The sequence below is a fragment of the Nerophis ophidion genome, linkage group LG08, assembly GCF_033978795.1.
Source record: "Nerophis ophidion isolate RoL-2023_Sa linkage group LG08, RoL_Noph_v1.0, whole genome shotgun sequence".
NCBI lineage: Eukaryota > Metazoa > Chordata > Actinopteri > Syngnathiformes > Syngnathidae > Nerophis > Nerophis ophidion.
In genome coordinates, this window is record NC_084618.1 from 64997349 (window position 1) to 65015489 (window position 18141).

At 47.0% G+C, this 18141-nt stretch overlaps 1 protein-coding gene across 2 annotated transcripts in view; it reads left to right on the forward strand.

Moving 5' to 3' along the window:
- The first annotated feature begins 1174 nt into the window (after window positions 1-1174).
- The window catches only part of prr12a (proline rich 12a), a 23112-nt gene continuing 6145 nt past the window's right edge, over window positions 1175-18141 (forward strand). The window contains exons 1-13 of one of the 2 annotated variants that reach the window (XM_061909377.1): window positions 1175-2232; window positions 3639-3796; window positions 4333-4494; window positions 4716-9361; window positions 11115-11336; window positions 11427-12108; window positions 12606-13102; window positions 13193-13309; window positions 13402-13535; window positions 13671-14116; window positions 14198-14317; window positions 15737-15834; window positions 15932-16060. In XM_061909377.1, coding sequence (XP_061765361.1) covers window positions 2150-2232; window positions 3639-3796; window positions 4333-4494; window positions 4716-9361; window positions 11115-11336; window positions 11427-12108; window positions 12606-13102; window positions 13193-13309; window positions 13402-13535; window positions 13671-14116; window positions 14198-14317; window positions 15737-15834; window positions 15932-16060 — 7494 coding nt within the window. In that variant the 5' untranslated portion in view covers window positions 1175-2149. Of the gene's footprint in view, window positions 2233-3638; window positions 3797-4332; window positions 4495-4715; window positions 9362-11114; window positions 11337-11426; window positions 12109-12605; window positions 13103-13192; window positions 13310-13401; window positions 13536-13670; window positions 14117-14197; window positions 14318-15736; window positions 15835-15928; window positions 16061-18141 lie in introns of both variants that reach the window. The other variant, XM_061909376.1, reaches the window with a different exon arrangement.

The window sequence follows — 18141 nt, forward strand, 5'->3', positions numbered from 1 at the left end:
CATTATTTACAATCCGGGGGGTGGGATGAGGAGCTTTGGTTGATATCTGTACTTCAGTCATCAACAATTGCATCAACAGAGAAATGTGGACATTTAAACAGTGTAGGTCTTAATTGGTAGGATATGTACAGCGAGCAGAGAACATAGTGAGTTTAGAAAACAGAAGAACAAGTAAATAAAATAGAAGTACATGTGATTATTTACATTATGTTATTTATAATCCGGGGAGATGGATGTGAATGGAGGAAGATATTAGTAAAGGGTTGAAGTTGCCTGGAGGTGTTGTTTTGGAGTGGTTTTGAAGGAGCATAGAGATGCACTTACTTTTACACCTGTTGGGAGTGCATTCCACATTGATGTGGCATAGAAAGAGAATGAGTCAAGACCTATGTTAGATCAAAATCTGGGTTTAACGCAGTTTGTGGAGCTCCCCCTGGTGTTGTGGTTATGGCGGTCATTTACGTTAAGGAAGTAGTTTGACATGTACTTCGGTATCAGGGAGGTGTAGCGGATTTTATAGACTAGGCTCAGTGCAAGTTGTGCAATTGAATCACTTGTTTATTTTTCAAAAAGTTTTTAGTTATTTGTATATCTTTTTTACCAAATAGTTCAAGAAAGACCACTACAAATGAGCAATATTTTGCACTGTTATACAATTTAATAAACCAGAAACTGATGACATAGTGCTGTATTTTACTTCTTTATCTGTTTTTTTTCAACCAAAATTGCTTTGCTCTGATTAGGGGGTACTTGAATTAAAAAAATGTTCACAGAGGGTACATCACTAAAGAAAGGTTGAGATCCACTGTATTAGGTCATTAGGTCAGGTTATTATAGTGTGCAGGTGTTCCTAATGTTATGACCAGTGAGTGAGTATGTGCAGTACCTCTGTCGTCCTGCTCCAGTGCGGCGTGTGCCATCTACTGGTGCATGTTTGAACCGCAGGGGGAGCCGAGCAGACAGACGCTGGATGTTGAATTAAAATAAACACTGTGCAGTACATGAAGTATTAATAAAATCAACACATAACTATTTGTAGGTGATTTTAATAAAACAGATGCATGTGTGGTCTTGGCGGGGGAAGTGTTACAGGAAACATTAGGTTGTGAATTAGCACAGATTTCCCTACTTGCGGTATTCTAACAACGTCACGGCGTGCCGAGTTTCCGTGTTTGTGTTTTTTTTTTCAAGTTAGTTGCGCAGAACAATTAAGGGACAAGTAGAAAAAGCAAGCCGGGTTGGTTAGCAGACGTTCCCGGGGAGCGTAGGGGTGGTCAGCGCGGACACGGAGCAAGAGGGAGCCTTGCGAGAAAAGCAGAGGGGCGGACGGACAGCCGCCTTCAAAAATGGCGTCTCCGGATGAAAATGTGTTTCGATACATATGAGAAAAAAACGCGGCCTTCTTCCTTTACGGGGTATTTTTTCATTCCTACGGTCGCGTTCTCGGCGTGCGAGTGTCTCGTTTGACTACAAGAGGAAGGCATAGACACGAGAAGTTAAGGGAAATAAGGCCGCTTTTATTGATATACGTCGTTGCTGACAGCTAGCATCTGCTGCTAGCATGCTAGCAGAGAAGGAGGGGTGTGCTAGTGGCGGTAATGGCGCTTGTTATTTGCATGGAAAGGACAAACATTTGAATTAGGGATTTCTCCTTGTCTGGGTGAGTCGCCCGGTCGGTGTGCCTGGCGCGTTGCGATAATTTTCACGGACGCTAGCTCGGCGTAGCCGAAACTAGCCCTAAAGAAAGGGGAGGAGGCATCGAAGGAGCGGAGGAAAAAAAAAAAAGGGGGACGCGTTCAAAATCAAATGTTTATCAGGAATTCACGCATTGGCGGCCAAATCCGCGACATCTTCATCATGAGCCGGACTGCTTTTGGACTCGCTTCGTGGGAATGATGCAAAAGGCAGGAACATGAAGAAGAGCGTGTTTTATCGAGGCGCTTGGATTATAACCCCGTAGACCCCCCTCTTTTTTCATCCAGCTTTCTCCTCCTCCCCTCCATTTCTCTTTCAATATGCTCTTTTCCACTCCTGAGGACTTGCTTATGAAACCGGGGAAAATAGCCTGAAAGCGAGCGCACGGGAAAGACTGGTTTGGATTCTCCCCTCCTTGCGACGACGCATCGCACACGGTTGTACCCCCACATAGATGGATAGAAATTACCCGGGAACAGGGTTCGGCGATTTGGGCGCTGGAGCAGGATGGAGTTACGAGCGATCGGCCAAAGCAAGGTAAGGAGGAGGCATCGGGGGGGCGGCCAGACAATGCGCGCATGCACGGGGGGCACCGGGTAAACAAATTGTCGCCATTGGGCTTCACACTCCGCGGATGCATTGTCATCCAAACAGTTGCATAGTAATAACATTATCCACAGCAATGGACGCGGTGTGTGCGTGTCGTGGGGGTGGGCGGGGTGGAGAAAGGAGGAAAAAAAAAAAAGGTTGAGGGGGATTTTGAATTGAATGTGATTGACAGACAGTGGCTTTTTAGGTGGATGCCTGGATGGGGAGATGGTGGGGGTGTCTCCACAGCTTTTTCTCCCCCTCCAGTTTGTGCAGGCCCGGACATGCTCTGATAAATAAATAAATGTACTGCGTTGATAGGATTGATATAATGCTGCAAAAAAGCTCCACAGTAGCCCCCACTCTTCCCATGACATACTCCAACGGGAGTGTGTATTACTGTATAATCGTAAAACCAAAAACAAGGGTAAATGTGGTCGATTTTTGTCAAAATGTCCACATTTTTGCTGCATTTGCCTGGCTGATTGGAGACGATTTGCTCATTTGCATAATGAAATCGTGCCATATAACACTGCATCCTATTCGTAACGTGGATCTCAGTGCAACCTGATGATGTGACAAGGATAACGTTGAAGATGATACGGTTTAAAAAAAAAAAGACCCGTGTTACCTCCACGTTAGCATACCGAGCTAGCTTTGCAGCGCACGGAAGTCAATTGCGGCCTGCTAGCATCACTTAGCTACACGCTTGTAGCTCATCTCTGCCCGGCTACCCTCAACCTAGGAAGCTATTGTGCTTCTTAAGGATGCGATGTGTGCTCCTGCGAGAGTTGCTGATATATGCACGGCGCTCGGCTGATTTTTTTACACCGTCCAGCTGTTAGCCACATCACCGTAATCAATGGGAGCTGACAAATAAATAGCTAGTCTCGTCTGTTAATCAAGAGCGCTGCACTAATCTGCACGAATATCCCCCCCAATGATTTATTTCCTGCCCGAAATGCAGCCCCTCGCACTCATTAACAGCAAGGCCTTGTGTCTGCTTTGCTGTCTGTGCTGAGAGGCAAGCACAATTGCTAGCATGTTCAAAAATGGTCAGCCGGTCACGCATGTGAGCTGCAAGCAATTCATGTTCACTTCATGCATGTCATGTTCTAGACAAGCTGTTGGATTTAGTTGATATGCAAAATGTGCATTGGCTCTTGATATTGACTATTGTTGTAATTTATTGATTATGTGATGTTGCAAGACATGCAATTTTGCAGGAAGAGGCCACCCTCTCTCTGTGTGTGTTGGGGGGGGGTCACATTTTTTAAGAGCAGCTCATGTTTTTTTATGTAAATGTCCTCTGAAATTAATGACACTTCACTATCCACCGCTCTTCTTCCTCCCAGTCTTGTCTATGGGAGTTCCAGATCATCCCACCCTGAATCGGAGCTCCTCCACCGCCAAGCCTACGCCACCCCACACCCTCTGCAGGGCTATGCCACCAATCACCACCCAGGGAGCTCCGGCCAAGGCGGGGCTTGGGGAGCAGCTGGACGGAGTTTGGGTGAGATAAAATGTCATACCTACCCGTGTCACCAACATTAGGCCCCCCCCCTGACCCAGGAATGAATTATGGGGTGGCTGGGCAGGTCCTTGCTAGAGACGTTTGCTGGAAAAACGTGCAGAGCATTATTGGATTCAGCCGAAGGCTTCAGAAAAAAAAAGTTATGCATTACAACGCTGGACTTGATTATGAAATATAGCAATTTAGGATTAAATCTTTAATTAATACAATATATAATATTTATAATATCCAAGTAATGAGATAATTGATCGACGACAGATCAGAGAAAGCAGCTTCTAGTAAAAAATGGAACTGTGAGAAATGGATTATGTCAGTAGAACTTTAACAGTTATTCTTATCTCAGTATTAAGAAGGGATCATATCTTGAACTCTGTGTGTGACTGACACTCATTCTTCTCCTCGCCCCTGTGACTTGCATAAAGTCTGCTAAATTGCTATTGCATTTCATAGTTGCAGTTCACACTTCTTTTAATACTAAAATGCATGTCTAACAGGACTGTGTTTCCTTCTCAAAGGTCTGTCTGGGCTGTTTGACACTGGCCTGCACCACGCCAGCCCCTCAGCCCCCGATGCCTCCGTCATGAATCTGATTTCAGCGCTGGAGTCCCGAGGTCCCCAGGCTCCCCCTTCTGCCTCCTCCCTACTCTCGCAGTTCCGCACACCATCCTGGCAGACAGGTGGGCCTGTGTTACATCTTCCCTCATGTGTTGACATTCAAACAGACCCCACTGTCAATATGACATTTAAAGAACCTCCTGTTGGTGCTATTATCTTTCTGCAGGAATCGTAGAGTGGCTGGTCATTGTTTTTCTTTCAAGATGATGATTCTTGTTTGCATTTAGTGAATGGCTAGAAGAATTCTTTTGAGTAATTTTTCTTTTGTCCCCCCCCAAAACAGCGATGCACACGTCGGCTCCTCCAGAATTATTTATTTCTGGAGCCCTTCCTGGCTCTGGCTCCTTCCCTTCCTCCTCCGCTCTCTCAGCCTATCAGCACCCAGCATCCTTTTCCAGTCGCTCCTTCCCTGGTGCATCCCTTTCCCTCCAGGACACGCCCACGTTTAGCCCCACATCCAACGGTCTGCTCTCCCCACATGACCCCTTACTCCACATAAAGGCTCCCTCCCAGTCCAGTCTGGGTTTTGACAGACTCCTGTCCTCACAGGGGGCTGCAGCAGCCGCCTACAGGGGCAGCCAAGATCCTACGGGTGCAACATCAGCCCAGGGTTCCTCTGCCAGGCACCTGCAATCGCACCAGTTCAACCTGCTGTCATCACAGCTCCAGGATCAGTCCTCCCAGCTGTATAATGCCTCAGTATTCTCCTCCGCCCAGCCCCAAGCTCAGTCCCAGTCTCAGTCTAATTCGGCTCAGGAGAGGGCTGTGCCCAGACAGGATAGCGTTATCAAGCACTACCAGCGGCCAACGCCAACGCAGTCGCAACTCTCATCTTCCGCTGCCCACTCCCTGCAGCACTACCTCAGCTGTGGGGGGGCAGGGTACCAACAAATAGCCACCCATCACAGACATGCTGGACTGTCATGCAGCCCGCTGGGTGACCAGAGCCCCTCGTCTGACCACAAGGCCTCCTCTCGTACAGAGCAATATCGACCAATCATCCAGCCTCCATATTCTTCATCATCCTCCTCTTCTTCCTCTGCCGGGAAAGGCACCAAAAGCAGCTCCAGCAGTGGCTACTCATCTGCCAGTTCGGCATCGTCCTCAAGAACTCCTCTGACGCCCCCTTCTGCATCCTCTACCTCTTCATCTTCCTCATCTTCTTCGGCCACCCCTGGGGCTCACCCTTCAAACTCAATCCCAACCTCCAGCTCAAGTGCTGCCCCCCCAAGGCAACAACCTCCCCCTCAATCTGCTCCCCCTCCCCCACCCACTCAACAGCAACAGCCTCCTCCTACCACCACCTCAACACCTCAATCACTCCCCAAATCCTGCCTGTCGGGCTATGGTTCTCCCGTTCCTCCTGTGAAGACCCCCACCTCTGCTCTTACTGGTCAAACCCCACCCCAACAGCAGACTCAGTCATACTCTCCAAATCAGCCCCCAACTTCTCACCTGGCTCAGTCTTATGGAGGCTTCAGTTCCCCACAGGCCCAGGACCTGAGCTCAGGTACTGGGGCAAAAGGTTATGGAAGTTTAGGAGGGCGAAGTCAATCCTACTCGACTGACATATATGGAGCTGATTCTGCATATGGATCACTTCCTTCCTCTCTCGGGGGAGCCGGAAGCCCATCACTGGGCTACAGTGCCCCAGGACATTCCCCTGCGCTTCTAAGGTCAAGCGGTTCATCAGGTAGTGGAGCATCTGGGGGAGGAAGCAGCAGTGGTGCTGCAAGTGGAAACTCGGGGTCAGGAGGTGGAGCAGGAAATGGTATGACCAGTGAGAGAGGTGGAGGAGGTAGCGGGGGAGGGTCTTATCATATTCCAGATTCTAGTCCCTCCCCATCTGGAAACTCGGGCATCATCCGCCCAGGGTTGCACTCTCCTGTGCCTGCATGTCCCACGCAATCTCCCGGAGGTGCTGGTTCTAATAAATACATATCATCCGTCCTCTCACCGACCTTCCTAAGCTCCCCACAGGGCTACCCTGACACCAGAGGTCCCAACTCTCAACCTCAATCCTATCACCCCACCACCTCCAAAACAAAGGCTGAAACTTCAATGCTCGGGGTTGGTTCTCAGAGATCCCAAGAGGAAGTAGATGATGACGATGAGTTCTTGATCCAGCACTTGCTGCAGGCACAAGCGAGTCCTGCTCCCCAGGCTTCTCACCACCACCCCCAACAACAGCCCCAACAGACATCTCAGCAAACGCAGTCTCAGTCAGCTCCACCGACAACTGATGCAGGCAAAGGCCTTAGCTATGACATGGGAAAGTCTTCTGAGGAAAGGTACCATCCTCAGAGTGTCATACGCACCCACAGCGCCACATCCTCTGCTGGAGTTAGCAATGCAGCTTCTGCAGGCTCAATCTCCGGGCTGGAGGGTCAGCTGGAGATTTCATTGAAGAAACAGCAGCAACAGCAACAGCAACATCAACAACAACAACAACAGCATCATCACCAACAGCAGCAGAGGAACGAGAGACCCGCTGGGAGCACCAGGAATAGTGGAGGCCGAGGCAGTGCTGAACAAGTACACTCTCATCTTCTTCACCATGACAACTTAGGCTCAGTCGTCCACTACGGGCGAGGGGACCCTTATACGCAACACTCACTTGGTCCCCAGCACTCCTCACATAATCAACACGTGTCTTCACATTCGCAGATACCACCCCATTCCCAGATGGAATTACAGAAAAAGGAGCGTGCCGAAATCTCTTATCATCGAAAAACACCAGAAATTCAGCCACAGCATCCACAGCCTCAAAACGCTGCTTCTCTTATGGATTCCCCCACGGATCAGTCCCACCAGTCGCCACACCTCCTCCAGTCCGTGCTGTCCCATACAACACGCAACAAACTGGAGCCTCATCCACAGCACCACAAGATGGACACACACCGGCAACACCAACAGCACCATAAAATGGACACCCTCCCATCACATCAGCAACACCCTAAAATGGACTCCCACTCGCAGCATCAGCAGCACCACAAGATTGACTCTCATTCCCAACAGCAGCACTCCATCAGCCAGCAGCAAGCTGCAATGGAAAGTGCTGGTGGACGACTTGGCTCTAACAAGCATCAGGCTCAAGCTCAGTCCCAAACTACTCAGCTCCAACTTCAACTCCAGTCGCAAGCTTTGGAGGTGGCAGCTGCCCATTATAACCATGGACCCTCTTCACATCAACATGAACAGGGCAAACAAAGCTCAGTGGTTTCTTCTTTAGACATGCTGGAGCGCTCTCTTTCCCAGACATCCAGTGCTGATGTAGCCATTGCAGAGGACAGACGTAGTGGGGGAAGAAGCGGAGGAAGCAGCGAGCGCCACAGACAGCAAGAGCAGCAACAGAGGCAGCACCCGTCTCACCATCACCAAGCGCCCCACACGGCCTCAGAACTTCACTCTTTCCTCTCCGAGCCGGAAATCGGCATGTCCACACCTTCCCACATGCACCACCTTTCACAGCACCACCCGCAACAGCAACACCCCAGTTCTCAACACCAACAAGGCCATCCTCACCACCCTCATGCCCAACCACAAACTCCACACCCTCACCATATACCCCCTCCCTCTGCCACAGCCCATTCCCAATCCCAAACTGATTCGCAGCAGCCCCTACCATCACAGCTCACCCCCCAGCAGAGCCAGCTGGACCAACAGCGCTCAGAACAGCACCAGTTTGACACTGTTAGTCCGGTGGAGAAAACAGACCAGAACCAACAAAATAACCGCTTTGTTCCCCTCACGTCCATCTGCTTTCCTGACGCCCTTCTCCAGGATGAGGACCGCTCCTTTTTTCCAGGCATGGAAGACATGTTTTGTGCAGAGGACTACAAGTCAAGCTGTGCTGGTGGTGCAGGACCCGGTCAGGAGGAGATGAATGAAAGCCACACTGGGCAAGAGGGTCTGGGCTCCATGAAAGCTGGACAGAGTGGAGGTGGACCTGGGGCAGGTAATGGCTCTGGCTATGATATGATGGGTCATCATGGAGATCAGGGTTATGAGCCATACTGTCACAGCCTGCAAGAGCCTAGCAACAACACAATGACTCTGGATCTTGACTCCCTTAAAACCCATGAACTGCCTTCCACAGTTAATACTGAACAACTGGGTTTAATTCAGTCCCAGGGCCCACCTATGGGTATGGGCCCTAATACTGCTGGACCTAACACACCTGGTGCAAAGATGTCATCTGGGCCCGGAGGAACCAGCACAGGGGCAAGTTCTGGCGGCCTCCAGTCTCCGATTTTCTGCTCATCTCGTCCGAAGAAGCTCCTCAAGTCTAGCTCCTTCCATCTCCTGAAGGAGCGCAGAGACCCTAACACACTGCCGAAGAAAAGTTATGCTCAAGAGTATGAATTTGAAGATGACGAGGATAAAGCTGACCAGCCAGCTGACATCAGGTTGAACAGTCGCCGGATTCCTGACCTTCTTCCAGACTTGGTGTCCAGCTGCAGAAAAGGAGGGGCAGGCAGTGGGTCTCTCAGCCCTTTAATGGGCGACATTGACTTCTACCACTCATCTGGCTACCCATCAATGGGGGCACACTCTCTTTTGCCTCAGGATGGCCCGAAAAAGAGAGGTCGGAAGCCTACTAGGCCGAAGAGGGAGGGCCCCCCGCGGCCTAGAGGCAGGCCTCGCATCCGTCCCATGCCCGAGCCCTACACGCCGCGAGGAATGATGGGAGAAATGGCCGGAACAGTGAGCGGCGGAGGGGGATTCAATGTGGAGGGACGAGGGAGGGGAAGGGGGCGCAGTAGTCGGGGAAGAGGAGGTCGGAGAGAGGATATGTACATGGAAATGAGCGGTAAGGAGCCAGAACAGATGCATCACCACCAGCAGCAGCAGCAGCAGCAGCAGCAGCAGCAGCAGCAGCAGCTTCATCACCAATCTCAACAGCATGAACCTATCCCACCTCTGAAGGTCAGTAGACTTATATTGATTTGATTAATTGGTTTCAAGTTAAAGAGACTGTTTGCAACTTGCTCAAAGTAACATTTTTGAAACCTAAAATATAAAAAGGACCCCACTGGCTAACTTATGTTACCACTCGTGGTTTAACAGAACTATGTACATATTTTTCACAACTACTAATTACATTGATAATGAAGATTGTTCATTTGAGAAATTTGTCTGGAGTTCAGGCTTGTCACTTACCACTGTCTTGTCCACATGTACAGGCTGGGTGCACGTGCGCATACACAAAATCAGTCCAAGAGAAGCAACTAACAATTTGCATGGCTTTTGCTTGGTCTTAACTTGACGTCACGTCTGGCTCATTATATATGTGTTGTGGTCAAGCAGTATCTGTTCTCAATGTGTACTAGGCGTCATTTAGCCTTTGTCGAAGAAAAATGCCCGATGTTTGCTGTTGTTTTCGGCTGTACGAACCGCTTGAATTGCGAAAAGGATAAACGTTGCTTTAGAGTTCCCCGAGAGTAAATCAAGAAGGGTGAAAGAGTGCAATATCTTAGGAAATGACGACGACAAAGTGGCACCCACTCCACTCCAAAAGAGCAGCGAGTCCAACGTACAAGTTTGCAGTGACCACTTTGTTAAAGGTTTGTTTATTATACTTTACTTGATTAGTATTTCTCATTGACGTATTATCTTGATTTTGTTAGTATTTTAATTTCAACAAACCGAAACTAAAAAAGTCGGGGTCAATGATACCTTGTCAGGAAAGGTACTTCCACATCTCCCCTCTTGTTAAATGTGTCAGAGTATAATGACTACAGGACAAAATTTAAATATGGTGATCCATCCATCCATTTTCCTACCGCTTATTCCCTTGGGAGTCGCGGGGGGCGCTGGGGCCTATCTCAGCTACAATCGGGCGGAAGGCGGGTTACATTTTGGACAAGTCGCCATCTCATCGGAGGGCCAACACAGCTAGACAGACAACATTCACACTTACATTCACATTTTAGAGCCAATTTAGTGTTGCCAATCAATTTATAATTGTTACTTTGTCAAATAGATATGCAGTCACTGGTGTCAGTTGTTGGGTGCTGTTTGTTTACATGGACGCGTCCTCGCAAGACGCAGAGATGAATCGTGAAATGCAACCTTAGCTGAGCAAAAATTATGCATGACTTATGTGGGAGAGTCTTGATACCCATTACCTTGACCCAGCCACACACAAAGAAGTTTTGCCTACAACTTCTTTGCGTGTGCATACAACTTATTTGTATGTGCTCTTTGTGTGACCTGTGCTTTTTCAAGTTTTCATTTGTTTTGTCGTGTTGAATGACGTCTGAAGCACAAGACAGTTCGATATGTCTGGGAACTTCACTGATGCATAATCATTGACATCAATCGACAAATCGTTTTTTGATAAAGTATAGGGATCTAGTGCATTGCATAGTTTGATTTTTTTTGCTCATATTTTGCAGGAAGCTCTAGGCCACTTGCATCTTGGCTCGGTTGACCACTGCTTTTCACTTTCGTGAAGAAGTCACGTGACGGGATACAAGCAATACAATAAATGATAGCTAATGTTAGTAGCTAATGCATGTATGTGTTTGTTAACGACGGGTGTAGTTTACGTCATTACGTGGTAAAAGCCGGGGAGGAATGTAATGTTTACAACACCCTGGAAAGTTAGCAGCCTCTGTAAAAGCTGCAAAAATATGCCCAAAAAATTAATTATATATATTTTTTCTATTTGTTATAGATCAAGTTGCCAATTCCCATGTCCTCCTCCGATTCCTTGCTGAGGACAGACTCTCTGTCTGGCACAGACCCCGCTTTGTCTGATGGCTCAGTTGGGTCAGCACCCTCGCTTGGACTCAGTCCTGGTCCATGCAGCACTGAGAGCACCAGGATGCAGGACAAAAACAAGCAGAAAAGCCTGATGATGAATGAAGGAATAGCTGGGGACGGTTTGGAGGAAAGGGTAAGAGCTTCTGGATGACAATGCCATGTTAAGCATCTTTATTTGTTTATTTTTTGAGCAATTTCAGCTGAGTCTATGTGTCATTTCTAGGGTGATGAGAAGGATTCTGAGTCCAAGGCTGGCTTAGTCGCTTCTTTCTTAGACTTCCTCAAGACCGGGAAGAGACCCCCAGGCTTGGATATTTCCCCCGGGATGGAACCTGACAATGGTGAAACCTCCCCTTGCAAATCAGGCGGTCTGCGCCCACTATCCCCGGTGCCTCCACCGCCCCCGCCGCCACCACCTTTTGGGGACAGCGAAGGGAATGGCGGTCTTGCCCTGGGCAGCTGCCCCAGCCCTAAGCGCTTGGAGGACGAGTTGAAGCGGAACCTGGAGACTCTGCCTTCGTTTTCCTCTGATGAGGAGGACTCCGTCGGAAAGAATCAGGACCTCCAGAAGAGCATCTCCTCAGCCATTTCCGCCCTGTACGACACTCCTCAGCTTACAGCCAACATCCATCCCTCGTTACCTCCTCCTCCGCCGCAGTCTTCACACTCCCCTCTGACACCCACATTGCCGCCCCCTACCCTTAGCCCTCAGCCTGCCATGCATACACCCCATGCACAACTCCAGCCCGATGAACCTGGCATCCTCCAGTCAGAGGACGAAAACATGGATGAGAGTAATGAGGGGGAGAATGAGCAGGAGAGGAGTACTAGAGAGAATGAGGAGAATGATATGATGGAGGAGAGAGAACCTCAGCTGGAGACTCTTGGTGCTCCTAAGCTTGAAGGTAAGCCAATCTCCATTTATTTAGCAATATCCGATTAGTGTTAGCTAATGTACACACACGATATATGAAATAAAGTGAAACAAACAAATATAGTACAGAACTACTCCAAGATGCTGTCATAGAAGCCTAATACTATTCAAAGATACATTCATGGGCAACATGAAAGATTACCATATATGTAAACAGGCAGGCAACATTCGTAAGAGGAATTGTATGCAGTTTGCATTATTATGAATCTATTATTTTTGATTACATGCCTTTTTTTTTTTTAGGATTAGCTCAAATTAATTTTTTTCTAGCATTAACAGATGCCAGCCTGTATTTACCACACTGTCTCAAGGTTTTTGTTTTCAATTACATCAACAGTTAGCATATCATTAAATCAGGCAGCCTGTGTCTTCTTAAATAGGCTGTCTAATTATGTTCATGTTTTAAATACATTGTGGTGTTCTATTGATCTGTCACGTGGTCCTGAGCCTTGATCTCATTCTTTCCAGTGTCCCTGCCGGAGATTACTCCTGCAGCAGCAACCCCCGAACCTCTCTCCATCCCACCATCTCCTGCTTCATCTTCCTCGTCTCCTTCCCCTCTTCCTCCTCTTTCTCTTCCCTCATCTCCTCCTCCACCACCGGAGGAACAAAGAGAGCACTCCAAGCCTCCGAGTCCCGTTGCTGCAAAATCTCTGACTCCTCCACCTCCCTTGACTGCTACTCTCCCTTTGCCTGCTACTTCTCCGCCCCCTTCTGCCACTTCTCCTCCTCCCGCACAAGCTTCTCCGCAGAAGGAGTCTCCCACACCCTCCCCAGAGTCCCCAGCTTCTCCCGAAGAAGAGCGACCACCTCCGAAGCTCACCTCTTTGCACCTGGCTCAGAAGCAAGAGGATGCAGCCATTGCCGGAGAGAGCGAGGAGGATGAGAGCGAGAGCGGCGGGGAGGGCATCTTCAGAGAGAGGGATGAGTTTGTGGTGCGGGTAGAGGACATTCGAACACTCAAGGTATTTAGGCGGAGAATGTGAGCTCTCTTTTATAAATTTCCTCTTGAGATCTAAACCCCTCACAGATGTATACACACTTTTTGCACACAGTTGGCCCTGCAGACTGGCCGGGAGCCTCCACCTATCTGGAGGGTGCAGAAAGCCTTGCTGCAGAAGTTCAGCCCAGAGATCAAAGATGGACAGAGACAGTTCTGTGCCACAAGCAATGTAAGGAAGCTGCCCACATCAACGGTATTTTCGTTAGTAGATTAGCAGTCAGAGTGGGACATACTGTAAGAGTTTTTTTATTTTTATTTTAGTATCTTGGCTACTTCGGAGATGCCAAAAGACGATACCAGCGCATATATGTCAAGTTTTTGGAGAATGTCAACAAGAAGGACTACGTCAGAGTCTGCTCTCGAAGGCCGTGGCGTCGAAACACACCTGCTCTCAGGTATATCTTGATAAATTTTCTAATTAGACTCATTTGGACCACCGAGCAACAATGAAGTAAAACCGGTTTAATCGTGGGTAATACTGCCGTTTGTTCTGTATTTGACGTTTAATATAATTTGTCAATGTGCCATAGGCGCCAGTCTTTCCCCAGAATGGCTTCTCCTCCATCAAACCAAGCGCCACCAAAAGAGGAACGATTGACCCCGCCCAACCAGCGGGAGAAGGAGCCGAAGGAGAAAACAAGAACGAGCACGCCACCGGCAAAGGAACTACTGGAGAAAAAGGAGGTCTCAGCTGTGGTGGCCAAGTCCAAGGAGAAGGAGGGCGAGGTGGATAAAGACAAGGACAAGCGAGTGCAGCCGTCTGAGGACAAAGCGGAGAAACGCACCACAGAACGCGGGAGAGCCAAGGATGAAAGGAAAGCACCAGAGAGGAAAGACAAACCTGAGCGAACACCAAAGTCCAAAGCGGCTAAGGTGAAAGCCGAACCTCCCCCTAAGAAGAGAAAGAAGTGGCTGAAGGAAGCTCCCTCCTCCTCTGACTCAGACTCCTCGGATGAAGCCGCTAGTGAGAATGAAAGTAAGATAAGTTAATATTATGTCTTTCAAATAGCTGAAAGTTTTCTCGTGTTGATTGAAGTTGACTTCCTCCACCACACAGTGCCCGTGAAAGGGGGCGTGAACAACCGAGCCATGAGGGAAATGTTCCGCAGCTACGTGGAAATGCTCGTCAGCACAGCCCTGGACCCTGACATGATCCAAGCCTTGGAGGACACAGACGGTGAGAACTCCTCTAACTAAACAAAGCACAGATGTGGTGAAAGTGGAAAAATCCTCAGAGATCAGCAGCAAATATTACACCTTCATAGAAAGCTCCTTTTTAAATAGCAAATTAACGCAACAAATTACTGTACCTACATTGTTTCCCATACATTCATTTATTTGCCACAGATCAATTTCAATTGCCCCAAATAGATTTGGTGCTACATGTTAAGAATTCCACAGATTTGTGCACTTTTTTCTTGCAAAAGACTATTTATAAACCTTTTACTTTGAAAGTGTCACTTCCGCATATGGGTTTGCATATGTCACGATTAGTTTGTTATTACTCATGTACTTTTTCTGACATTTTAGAAGATCTATTTGAAAAATTAATGACTTCAGCTAAGTGTGTGAGACGCTTGATGTTCTGATGTTATTATAGTCAAAAGGACTGTGTTTGCTTGTTATTTGGTAAACAGCAGCTGCTATTATCAGGAATCCCTGATTTCCTCTTTTTAACAGAATTACTCTATTCTTATACCCCAGTGATTCTCAAATTGTAGTGGTACGCGGGCTCAATCTAGTGGTACGCCAAAGAGAAGACCAAAGGCTCAATGGAGGACTGCGCTACCAATGCAAACATTTAAACTTTACAATATTTCTGTTTTGCGGGGTAGGACATTTAAATACAAACAATTTATGCAAGCACTAGAAAGACCGCCATGCGGACACACACAATGAAGTTACCGCGACTAAAGCTAATGAGGCGGAACAAAAACAAACTGACAGATCCGTTCCAGCTGAAAGAAACGTTTTCACGAGAACCCAGACATGGAGTCGGCATTCGTGGTAAACTAATGGAATTCATAGTATTAGATTATCAATCGCTGTCAGTGGTGAAGAATGTGGGATTTCACCGCTTGCCTGATCGTAAGTACATGAAACAGCCCTTCCAGACCGGTATAAGACTGTTGGCAAGCATGTGTTCACAAAATTACAAGGCACGGACTCTTTCAGCTTCACAACAACATATTTGGAGCATATTGAGTCGGCCAGGGAGGTAAGGCATCTAAGAGATAGAAACCTTTGGTAAATTTTCTTGCAGCTATCCATCCAGCCATCCATCCATTTTCTACCATTTGTTCATTTCGGGGTCTCGAGGGTGCTGGAGCCTGCCCCAGCTGCACTTGGGCGGAGGGCAGGGTATACCATGGACAAGTCGCCACCTTATCGCAGGGCCAACACAGATAGCATTTTTCCTTAGCCCTTGCCCTACCCACTGAGCTAGTTTCTGTATAATCCTACTTACTAACAATGATCCTTTCGAGCTGCTTTAAATATTGACCGACATGTCTGAGAAATGCCATCATTTAAAAGAATGACAAGCATGTCGGCTGGTGTTATTAATGATATCACCTCTACCTTGTCTGGGTGCCAGATGAGCTTTATCTGCCCCCCATGAGGAAGATCGACAGCATCCTCAGCGAACAGAAGCGGAGGTTGTTAAGGAGAGTCAGCATGAGCTCTCAGCATCAGGTAAAATCTGCTCTGAGGTGTCCTTCAGGCCTGTCACTGATGCCCTCACTCATACTACTTTTGTTTAATTCCCTGCATGGTTTCTCTTCCACAGGAGGTTCTGCATGCGTACCCCCAGATCATCGTGGACCCCTTGGACTTGGGAGTTGTGAGGGTGCGGCTTAGCGGCGACGCCTACAACCGCAAGACTCTCAATCGAGTCAAGAAAAGTCTGCCTAAACCACAGGTGTGTTGCACAGGTCTTGGAAAGTTAAGTGTTACTCGGGCATAGTACGCTCAGAAAAGCACAAACATCCACCAAGGCCTGACAATCCTAATTTGGATCATCACTAAATTGCACACCTTCAGCATGTGTCTTAATTTTTGTCATTAACTTACATGCATTATTACTCAAAACAGCTGGCAACACTATTGACTACACCTCACAGTGGACATGTCCAAATTGTGTCCTCAGTGGGAATATTTCGTGTTTATCAAGCACTGCTTAATCCTTTTGGACATGGATTTAATCAGAGCTGCATGGGTTGCTACTAGAATCTTCTTCTACTCCCCAATCACTGGTGGATGTTTGACACTTTGAAAAGGAGGCTCAATTGGGTTTGAGTCGACACTTGATCATCTTGGAGGCGTGTTTGGGCTCCTTTTTGTTGAAAAAGCACTTCAGGGGCGGCCATGCTGCTATGCTTCACAATAGGGCTGGACGATTATGGAAAAAAAAAAATCCAGGTTATTTTTGATTGAAATTGAAATCTCGATTAATAACACGAATATTCATTAACTTGAAAACATGAATTTTGCTATAACAACAAACTCAACTTTAAATCTATTTCAAAAGAACAACTGGATATGAATTAATAACGAATAAGCCACAAATAAAGAAATAATGACAACAATAATAACAGAAAAACCCCCAACAACAATATGAAAAAAAAAATGGTTTCGTTTTTTACCTTTTACACTTATTTTACCACCATTGAGTGTGCTTTTTGTGTTATAAATAAAATTTAATAAAATATGTTATCAAATGCAAAAATCTTCACATTATTTGATGCGATACATCTTTGGCCAATTTTGCCCAGTATTTTAAGTCAAAGCATAATTGTGTAAATGATTCAGTAAGCGCTTAAAGTACTTTATGCTTCTGTTAGATACTTTTTTGAAACCTTTTGTTAGCGCTCTCAGACGGGATGTTGCGCACAGCGCTGTTATTGTAAAGGGTGGAATTGTTCTGCTCTTCTGAGATTGAAATGTAGAAACGACTTGAGGTTGTTTTGGGGGGTGGAGGGAGCACAAGCCTCTTAAGTTGCAACCGCTGTCCTGTTTGTACATTGATCTTACATTGATGATGTCGTTCACAACAACACAGGCAGATGAGATGTGTTGGTCTACGGATTGTTCTTGCTAGCTTAAGCTTTGTACTTCAGTCGCTGTTTCAAGTGGCTGTCTCAACATTGTTTAGTTCAGGTCAAACACATGTTCCTTCTCCTCACAGTGACAGCATTTCAGTCACATTTATGTCAATTTCCCCGACATTCTGTGTTTAACAGTGGGTTTTAGCGGCCAATTCTGTAATTTGGTCCACGGTTACATCAACGGGAAAAGGCCTTACTTTTTTTGTTGAGTTCAGTGATTATTGATTAGGCATACTTGGCGCTGAGTCAAATTAAAAGTAGCAACCATGATGAGATCCCAAACTTTTAGTAAATGTAGTCGTTTTTTCTTCTCTCCACTCATTTACCCCTCATCTGTTTCACCTCTACAAGCTCAGGACTTTGCATGCATGTTACACGGCTCAATCGTATTTTTAGGCATGCATGTTACACGGCTGAATCATATTTTTACGGTTAAAATAATTTTAGGATCATCAGAAGTCGCAATTGTGATTTAAAACTGATTATTTGTCCAGCCCTACATCACAATGTCACATGCTGTACATGATGGATTTGCCTCACTGAACCGCAGCTTCTTAGTGCTGGTAACATTCATGCATCCGCATCTCTTTCTAGTTGGTAACTTGTGTCGAGTCAATTTCAGTGAATCGCTATACAAATTGCTCTCTGACTACTCGAAAACATATCCAAATTCTACAGTATTTTACCTTGCGAAGAGATATTATGAAAAAAATGGTTGATGCAAGAATATTTTAAGCACTCTGCAAGGGTGATATCTTGACTTACTGAATAATAGTCAAGATATCACCCTATATAACAAGGTGTCCATGTTACAGCCCGGGGGCCTAGTGTGGCCTGCCGGCGTATTCAGTCGGTACCGCGAATTGTCCCAAGTTTAATAATAAGTCTGGCCTGC